Raw genomic sequence first — 10,000 nt, 5'->3', positions numbered from 1 at the left:
TGAATGTAGTTTGAGAATGGAGAAAAGGCTGGAAGGTTTCAAAAAATGTGTTTTAACAATTGTGGAAAACTGTAAGTGTTCCCTTCATTTTTTTGAAGAGTATAGGTTAAATATTAGGACTACTGGCCCCAGCCAGTAGGGCCAGTAGTCCTAATAGTAGTCCTAGGTTCGGTTCCCGCCCCGTGGTCCTTTACGGGTCCCACCCCAGCTCTCTCTCCCACTCACTTCCTGTCATTCTCCACTGTCCTGTCAATTGGAGGCATAAAAGCCCAAAAAATATGTATATATATTAGGACTACTGTGCTAATCTCACCGTGTGATGTAAACACTGTGTCTGATGAAGTCTGTGCCCTGTCTGTGTGTGTGTGTGTGTGTGTCTGTCTCATCTCTGTCCAGACTCCTCTTCCTCTCCGCCTGTGAGGGACACTGGGCCTCTTAGTCCAGCGTCTCCTCCGGCAGAACCTCGCGCTGGAGCCAGTGGTAAGACACAGCATACTGATGCCACATATCCACACACTTACACCAACACACTGTCCTAAAGATGTCCAACACACTGTCCTAAAGATGTCCAACACACTGTCCTAAAGATGTTTAGTATTCTTGTACACAAAACACTCACACATGCAAACACACCCACAGCCACAGTGCCCTCACATACTGTATACAGAATGAGAACTACTCACCTCGCATAACTTGCATGCAGGAATTATAGAGTATATATACTCTTTTGATCCTGTGAGGGAAATTTGGTCTCTGCATTTATCCCAATCCGTGAATTAGTGAAAACACACTTAGCAATGTACACACATGCACACAGAGACTCGCCATAAAACTCCCTCTCCCTCCCTCCCTCCCCTCATCAGAGAAACACGCCACCCCTCTGGAGGCCGGCGCCGCGGGCAGTGGCCTCCCTCCCCCAGAAGGGGAGCACGTGGTCGGGCACGCCGATGACTACACCGCCCTGCTGCAGCAGCTCCTGGAAGGCAAGGTCCTCATCAGCAAGATGGAGGCCATGCTTCAGCCCTCTGGCCAGCACAAACTGCAGCAGGTCAGACCTCCGCCATTAAAACCACACACAGTCGCTGAGACACTGGATCTGTGGTAGTAGTACTGTGTTGATGGTAGTGGTAGCATGTCTGTGTGTGTGATGGTAGTGATAGTATGTTTCTCTGTGAGTTCATTTCATAGGTGTGTTAATGCCGTATGTGTTAGCTGAGACATCATCTGTATATACTTGAATTTCCCCTTGGGGTTCAATAAAGTATCTATCTATCTATCTATATAACACAAAGAAAGGTTGACGCGTATTGTAAGGATATTCATTGTAGCTTGACAACAGGATTGGCCCCTGAGGTCTGAGCACTTTGTCTGTGGAGCGTTTTGCCATATTTGGATTGTTGGTAGTTTCTGTTGTGGTCGGTGTGCTTGAACTGATGGCGGTGGTTTTGGTTTCACAGGGATCTGTGAGGAGTCTGTTGACAGGCACTAGGACCCTGAAAAGGATTTTGGAGGAGGCAGGTTCTCTGCTCAAAGGGTTTTGGAAAGCAACACTTCCCAGTGAAATGTCCGGCCAACAGAACACAAAGGTCAGATTACATGCACACACACGCACACACACACACACACACACACACACACACACACACTCACACACACATGCAATCACAAACACACACACACACACACACACATACACACACGCACGCACGCACACACACACACATCTATAAAAGTGCTGTAGTATAAACTATTTTGTGTGTGTGTGTGTGTGTGTACACGCTCTACTGCAGGATGAGGAGATCGCTGATCTAAGGAAGAAGCTTCAGGAGCAGCAGCAGGCTCTGAAGGAGGCCTTGGAGAAGCTGAGGAGCTCCAACCAGACCAGAGAGAGCATGGAGAACTTCATCACTAGCCAATGTACGATTCTGACTCCTCTCTTCTACTCTTTTCTCCATCTCTCCAGTTTCTCTCCATCTCTTCTCACCCCTCCTCTCCCTCTCCTCTCCTCTCCCTCTCTTCTCCTCTCCCTCTCTTCTCCTATCCTCTCCTCTCTTCTCTCCTCTCCCTCTCTTCCCTCCTCTCCCTCTCTTCTCCTCTCCTCTCCTCTCCCTCTCTTCTCTTCTCCTCTCCTCTCTCATCTCTTCTCCTCTCTCTCTCTTTTCCTCTCCTTTCTTCTCTTCTCACCCCTCCTCTCCTCTCCCTCTCCTCTTTTCCTCTCCTCTTCTCTCCTCTCTTCTCCTCTCCTCTCTTCTCACCCCTCCTCTCTTCTCCTCTCCCTCTCTTCTCCTCTCCTCTGTTATCCTCTCTTCTCCTCTCCTCTCTCATCTCTTCTCCTCTCCTCTCTTCTCACCTCTCCTCCCTCTCCTCTCCCTCTCCTCTCCTATCTTCTCCTCTCCTCTCTTTTCCTCTCCTCTTCTTTCCTCACTTCTCCTCTCCTCTATTCTCTTCTCCTCTCCCTCTCTTCTCCTCTCATCTCCTCTCTTCTCCTCTCCTATCTTCTCCTATCTTCTCCTCTCCTCTCCTCTCCTCTCCTCTCTTCTCACCCCTCCTCTCCCTCTCGCCCTCCTTCATCTCACTCAAATGACTGAGCCCCAATGAGCCTGGTTGTATGTGAGATCTGAAAATGAGCCTCATTTGACCGTCCACCCATCCATACTGCCCCTCCTGTTATCCCTTCATCCGTTCATGTGCAGTTAATCTAATGTGCCCCTGGAATCCAGCTAAAGCTCCATGAGCATTTGAGCATGTATGCTAACGTCTATAAAGTGCCCTCAGTAGCAACACTGTGTGTGTGTGTGTGTGTGTGTGTGTGTGTGTGTGTGTGTGTGAGTGTGTGTCTCTGTCTGTGTCTGAGTCTGTGTGTGTGTGTGTGTGTGTGTGTGTGTGTGTGTGTGTGTGTGTGTGTGTGTGTGTGTGTGTCTCTGTCTGTATGTGTGTGTGCATGTGTGTGTGTCTGTGTCTGTGTCTGAGTCTGTGTCTGTGTGTGTGTGTGTGTGTGTGTGTGTTTGTGTGTGTGTGTGTGTGTGTGTTTTGGATGAAATTGTAATCAAATCTCAACTGTTTTCTCATTTGCAGTATCAAGAACACGAGATGTGCTGAAGAAAGCCCGCTCCAACTTGGAGGTGAGGTCAAGAAACACAATGACACGCACACACACACACACACACACACACACACAGACACGCACAATCCCCCATACCTACAATAAACTCACAGTTCGCTGTTAAAGCATGCCCATATGATTGTGTTCCTTTCCCTCACTGATGTTTTTCTTTCCCACTCCCTCTCTCTCTCTCTCTCTCTCTATCACTCTCTCTCTATCTCTCTCTGCACACATCGCTATCTCTCATATACACACATTTTTCCCTTTCCTCTCTCTCTCTTTCCACCTTTCTCTCTCTCTCTGTCCATCATTCTCTCTCTCTCCCTCTGTGACGTTCACTGAGCGTTTCCAGAAGAATGAGCTCAAGCTTTCCTCCTTAAGCTCCTCCTCCCCCTCCTCCTCTGCCCCTCCCTTCTATCCTTCTTTTTCCACACCTCCCCGGCCTTCCAAAGGTATTTTACCCTCAATCTGTATGTATGTGTGTCTGTGTGTGTCTGTGTGTGTGTGTGTGTGTGTCTGTGTGTGTGTGTGTGTGTCTGCCTTTGCCTTCCTCTCCTTGTCCCTCTCCTTACACCCTCTAATTGTTAAGGACCATGTGCCCTCTGCTGGCTGACAGCAGTACTACATAATGAGCTGGCCACATTGATATATGGCAGTTCATTCATTGCAGCTTATACCGAATAATGCTATTCCTAATCAGATGGCCTTGTATTGCCTAGCATTGCATTCAGTGTATGTCATTTATTAACGCTGGAACTAACATTCTAAAAGGTTTGGGTGCATGGCATCTGCCCATATGTGTAGATTTACATTGTAGTGGTCGTTGTTGTACTGAGACCTTTCATGTCCTCCTCAGGTGAAGTCCCAGACCGCCTCCGTGAGTGGCCCGGCACTCCTGGTTGGGGTTTCGTGACCCCTCAGATCCAAGAGAGACCTCAGGGGACATCCTTCCCCTACGTGAGACCGCGTCCCCTGGAGGCCTATTCCTACTAGCCCGAGCCAGAAGTCCCGTTTCCTCCCAGAAAGCATCACTTCCTGTTCAAACAGGAAGTGGTGTCTGTACTGAGAGCTAAGAGACTGAGAAGTGGGAGGGGGAGTTTGTCTGTTCTGTGATGACGAAGGAAAAGAAGGTTATAGGAATGTTAGCTGCTGCTCTGTGTCGGGTAGCACACAGTACGTTGTTCATGTAGTTTGTTTAGGTATCACTGTTAAGGCCTCTCATCACACAGTACGTTGTTCATGTAGTTTGTTTAGGTATCGCTGTTAAGGCCTCTCATCTCGTAGTTGCTCCCTCTGTTTTCACTCTTAGTCCCCATAGACTAGAGTACACATGGTTAGATATTGGCTCTTATAGTAACTGTCTTCCTCAGTTCACAACATTGGCTGATCAAATTCAATATGGTGAGCAAAGATCAGTGGTGCATATTGTATGCAATTAGCCAATTTTGCAGTCAGTTTAGAGAAAGTAGTAAGGAATCTCATGGAACTACTGGGAGTACACCCAGTACAGCAAGGATACTCAAATCAGTCTTCTGCTGGTTTATGTGTGTTTGTAAGATTATGTGTGTGTGTGTGTGTGTGTGTGTGTGTGTGCGCACATATGGGGAAAACAAGCCATAACCAGTGTCATCTTTATCGTTTACTGCTCCAAAAGAGTTTGGACTACTAATACATTAGTTTGTTGTAATGGTATTTCTCTCAATGCCTTCATCATATTATTTGTTCAGTAATAGTTGGAGGTCATAGATGTGTGCTGTTTTTTCTTTAGTTTAGCGTGAGCACTTGTAACTGTAGGTTACTGTCGCTGTAGGTTTTCCACTTTTCGCATCGTGGTACCTGTGCAGGTGCCTGTGGTACCTGTGTCATACTGAGCATGTGCAATAAGAACTACTGTACCAACCAGCCTGAACTTTGACCTTTGACACTGTAAACCTAGTGTTGCCCTGACGATGGGAGACAGACCGACCGTGCAATAATCTAGCAGGACTTTCGTATGCAGACCGACCGAAGGCTAGTGTCAGCATGGAGAGGGCAAAACGGATTCAAGGAGTAAAAGACTGTGTGTGTTTCACACAGGCTTTGCTGATACTGCCAAAGTCTGACCGTCTGTGTGTGTGTGTGTGTGTGTGTGTTTGTGACCCCATGAGATTATCGTGTTCCTGTTTGTGTAATATTGCCCGTCATAGGAAATAATTGATGTTCATCCCTTTTATTTACTTTTTTGATACACTGTTGAATAACTGGTCCAATTTCTTTTTTTTTTTCTATTGATTTTTATTTTTAGCACTTCCCTGAAATGGACCATGCATTGCTGAAAAATGTCTTGACTTTAAGTACCCAAACTATTTTGATTTAGGAAATTAGGACCTTTATCTATAACCTTTATCTGCAGTGTCTTTAAGGAAAATGGAATTAGAATATATTGGCAAGTACCTTTTGTAGGTCAGGATACTGTACGTGTAGAGAAGAGAGTAGAGAACCAAAATACAGCACACACAGTGAAAAGATCTTGAATACAAAATGCGGACACACATAACGGTGTGTGTGTGTGTGTGTGTGTGTGTGTGTGTGTGTGTGTGTAGTATGTGTGTGCAATGTTGTGTCTCTTTCCAAAGACAAGCTGAAGGGGGCTTTTAACAAGCTGGTGGTGTTTGCTTTAAATGTTAAGATATGCAGTTGTTGGGTGACTGGGTAGCAATGTGTAGAGTTGACGTCCACGTCTCTGAAGTGCCAAGTGTCTGACCTCTCGTCTTTCGTGTCCGTCTGACGCCTTTGCTCTGGAGGCTCATTAAAATGGCCTGTGTTATTATAGACACTCTCATAGAGGAATGATGTTAGAATAGACCAGCGAAAAGCTAATGCCGACACTGTCCACACACACAAAAACACACAAACTGGCCATACTCACCAGCTCCTAAATCGAGCTCTCCTTTAGCTATGCCCAACAGGTGCCAAACCACCCACCACCGCAGTGGACCCCAGATAGCCAACCAGCAGAAGAGCTCTAGGCCTTTTCTTATCAATGTCTTTATGATGTCTCTCATATGTGTTTTACTTGTAAAAAGAATAAAAAGGAACTAGTAAAGAAAAAAAAAGACCAAAGCGACAGACAAATCAAGTGTAGAGTCAGGTTGTGCGCCGCCTCTGGTGGTGAGTGCATGGAGAGTAGATCTGTAGATGCTGGCTGTAGGCCTCTGACTGTGTAGGGGCGTGTTTGATAGTGTATATATCAGAGGAACCTGATGGCATACGAGGTGGATGTTGTGGGGGGCTGGGTTGACAAGAGGCTTAAATGGACGCAGTGTACAGTATGTCTATGCATGTGTGCTTCAAAAGGGGCACCGCCGCTTTTAATAAAAAAGGGAATGAGAAGGAAAAAGTGTCTCTTGTCTTCTTTGGAACGCTAAAGAAATGAACGTTCTAAAGAATATCTGGGTTCATTGAATTCAACATAGAATTTTAGAACCTTCAATTGTTGCGGAACTTAGAACGTTCAAAAACCTACACCTTTAAGGGTTAAAAGTCTGCAAATGCACTGTTGTGTCCGGAAAGGATGGATAAAGGATAGAGCAACTATGAATGTACCCACAGCAGCATGAAGCAGTACTCCCTTGAGTGAGTACGGTAAGTAGGTCCTGTGTCTTGTGTGATGGGAGAAGACTGGTAGAAATGGGGAACCATCTGAAGAGACACAGCTTCCTCTTACCAGTTATCATCTCTTGAAAGGAGAGGATAATTACAGTCAGTAAATTCAAAGAACTTTCCCTTGTGCAATAACATGCTTGCCACTAGATGGCGCTCTATGTAACACAAGTTCAAGGAATGCTTTTTAATGACGAGCCAAACCTTCTCACATTAGTACCACTGAAATGATGGATGTTTAAAACCTGCTTCTCTACCAATGCAGTTTCTTTAAAAAGTGATATTCCACTAATATCCAAAATATCAGATAGTAAAGTCTAGGTTTCATTAGTGTGACATGGTAATGACAGATTGCAGATTATTACTGTGAAGGCATGTGAGGAAATGATTGTGTATGTCAGTGGGGGCCTAGACAGAAATACAGTCATTAGACTCAATGCTGAATAAGAACCGTTCAGTATGAGTAAAACTATTTTTTGTTAGCAAATCTGACATCTGAGTGGAGTTGTCTGACATCTTAGTGGAGTTGTCTGACATCTTAGTGGAGTTGTCTGTGATTACAACAGCAAAGGCTGGTCGTGGTTGTGACTGGCAGACAACAGTGGCGTGAAGACCAAAAACTGGAGCACCAGCAGCAATTACACAAGCCGTGCCCTGAAGCAGCTAAAGTTAGCCCTCCGTTTCTGCCGGAGTCAAGAGATCTGGGGCCAGCTTAAGACTCTCTACTGTTACGCCATTACATGATTGCTTAGCTTGACCTAAGTCTACTGCATGGGCAAATCTACTAACCAGTCACATCATGTTATATATTGTGTGTAGGCCTATGTATATACCCTTTGGCAAGGGTTATATGTTCTGAGTGACTAAGAAAGAACAGTCATACCTAAATAAAGACACCAACACAAAGGTAATTATTAAAAATACTTCCTTTTAATGTAAACAGGAGTTGCTAACTTAACAAAACTTTGGAAAAAAGGCAAACGGGGTCATTACTGAAACCACAGAGATCTGAACACATCCCATGATAAAAGGCACATTCTCCATTTCCTCCCTGCTTCAAGACACAAAACAACCTTTCAGAGCGATGCTTTCCAATCAGGTCACCAAAGCATTGTGTGTGAGCTGATGACACCTCTAATCAACACCCATCCCTGCGTAAAGTGAATTAAGTTTGTTAACCCTTAAAGGAGTACCGTCACACCGGTGTGACGGGAATGTTGAGAAATGAACGTTCTAAAGAATATCAGGGTTCATTGAATTCAACATAGAATTTTAGAACCTTCAATTGTTGCGGAACTTAGAACGTTCAAAAACCTACACCTTTAAGGGTTAAAAGTCTGCAAATGCACTGTTGTGTCCAATGTCTGTGCTGGTAAAAGAAAAACATTATGTTCAATGCTGTATGTACATAGTGTATATAAACTGCAATGAACACCCAAGCACCACACTGTGGACTTTGCAGTAGCCTGGTTTAGAAAGACTGGCTCAGACTTGCCAAATATCTATGTTACAGTATGTTACAGTCCTTTGTGTACTGTCCATGAAACAGCACAGAACAGTCCCGAGTGCACGGTCAGTTACCCGGGTGAGGAGATGCACTGCAAAAGGGACCGTACGGCAGTCGCTTTCTAAAACAGTTTGCAAACACAAACCAGTACATAGATTCATAGCACCATCACAACAATTTGCACTATATTTATGTTGTGTGATACTTCACAGAAATAAATATTTCACTATGTTATACAACTATGCGCTAATCTCCAACAGGGTGGCAGTGGACCCATTGACGTCGACATTCTGCCGCAGATCTCCTCATATGATACATTTATGTAAATTGTATGTTGAACTAAGACTTCACTGTTGACGCTAATATGCAGCTGATCTGTGCCTAAATGAACTACAAGAGAACCTCAGTGAGTTGACAATTACAACCACAACTGAAGCCTGACCTGGGAGTATGTGGTGAAAAAGAGTTTTTCATATTTTGTTAAAGACAACACGGCGGGCTCAAAGGAAAGATGCCATGTTTTGTGGTCTTGTGAGGTATCTCTGAAGTCTCTGTGTCTGGGACGGATGAGGACTCCTATTCAAACCAGCTGAGGATCATCAGCAATGAAACAGAAATCACTATGGCATTACCAGAAATGACTGTGGTCCTTGTAAAGATTTTTTTTTAAAAAGATGTGTAAATACATAGTGCTTTTATGGTCAAATTAAAACTCCAAATACCATTGCAAACAACCCAGCCTCTAAGGACATGTCGTGATTGCATCCTTTGCAATGCAAGACTGAATGGTAAAGTGTCATTTTGCATTTCAACAATGAAAGTGCAGTAAACAATGTAAACTCTCGCATGTTTTCTCTCTAATGTTGAGTTTGGTGTCGTGGGCTAAGTAGCCTAGGGTTTGGTAGGCTAACAACCTGACTTAAATGTCCGTACATACAAACTTTTGTGCGCACACACACACACACATACACATACACATACACACACATAAACATGCATTAAACTCGTGTAGCGTCTTCACTTGGAAATACCCAGGCCACTTCTCATGTACTCGTAGACCACGTAGCTGATGCTGACCGCAGGGATGACCTTCATGAAGTTGGGCAGGATGCCGCGGTACAGGCCAAACATGCCGTCCTTCTCCAGGATCTTCTTCACCAGCTTGGTCATGTTCACCTGCTCCGCGCCCTCCAGAGTAGCTGAGGCAGAGAGAGCCAATGAGGAGACCCAATGAGTGACAGAGAGAGCCAATGAGGAGACCCAATGAGTGACAGAGAGAACCAATGAGGAGACCCAATGAGTGACAGAGAGAGCCAATGAGGAGACCCAATGAGTGACAGATGTGGGATTGATAATCAAATATAAAAACACACCAGGAGACAACATACTGGACAAAGGGAGAAGCCTTAAGGATTTAACATTACAAGATTTAACAGTATGCACACAGACACACGTCCACATACAACTACACACACACACGCACACACACACACGCGCGTGCACACACACGCACGCACACAAACACACACACACACATGTGCACACACACGCACAGTCACACAAACACACACACACGCACACACACGTGCACACATACACACACACACACACGCGTGCACACACACCAATACACACACGCATACACACACACATACACACACACATTCTCTCGTACCCTGGGCTTGCATGCGTGTGCGGATCAGTGCCAGTGGGTAACTAGCCAGCTGGCCGCAGGTGCTGGAGATGGT

General features: G+C 45.2%; 2 protein-coding genes across 8 annotated transcripts in view; one reads left to right on the top strand and one right to left on the bottom strand.

Annotated features, from left to right (window-relative positions):
- Positions 1-6,476, top strand: part of LOC121724817 (phosphodiesterase 4D interacting protein) — a 51,913-nt gene extending 45,437 nt beyond the window's left edge. For 6 of the 7 annotated variants that reach the window (XM_042111642.1, XM_042111641.1, XM_042111640.1 and 3 more), the window contains 7 exons: positions 397-480; positions 864-1,048; positions 1,458-1,586; positions 1,791-1,917; positions 3,076-3,122; positions 3,456-3,555; positions 3,960-6,476. In XM_042111642.1, the coding sequence (XP_041967576.1) occupies positions 397-480; positions 864-1,048; positions 1,458-1,586; positions 1,791-1,917; positions 3,076-3,122; positions 3,456-3,555; positions 3,960-4,096 (809 nt within the window). In that variant the 3' untranslated portion in view covers positions 4,097-6,476. The remainder of the gene's footprint in view (positions 1-396; positions 481-863; positions 1,049-1,457; positions 1,587-1,790; positions 1,918-3,075; positions 3,123-3,455; positions 3,556-3,959) is intronic. The other variant, XM_042111639.1, reaches the window with a different exon arrangement.
- A 1,177-nt stretch (positions 6,477-7,653) lies between these two features.
- Positions 7,654-10,000, bottom strand: part of slc25a24 (solute carrier family 25 member 24) — a 13,943-nt gene continuing 11,596 nt past the window's right edge. Inside the window, exons 9-10 of the mRNA XM_042111643.1 lie at positions 9,928-10,000; positions 7,654-9,451 (exon numbers count right to left, since the gene is read on the bottom strand). The exon at positions 9,928-10,000 is cut by the window's right edge and continues 78 nt beyond it. Of these exons, the coding sequence (XP_041967577.1) occupies positions 9,270-9,451; positions 9,928-10,000 (255 nt within the window). The 3' untranslated portion in view covers positions 7,654-9,269. The remainder of the gene's footprint in view (positions 9,452-9,927) is intronic.

This window comes from Alosa sapidissima, chromosome 12 (genome assembly GCF_018492685.1).
Source record: "Alosa sapidissima isolate fAloSap1 chromosome 12, fAloSap1.pri, whole genome shotgun sequence".
In the NCBI taxonomy this organism is placed as follows: Eukaryota; Metazoa; Chordata; class Actinopteri; order Clupeiformes; family Clupeidae; genus Alosa; species Alosa sapidissima.
This window is presented reverse-complemented; position numbering and strand designations above follow the sequence as displayed.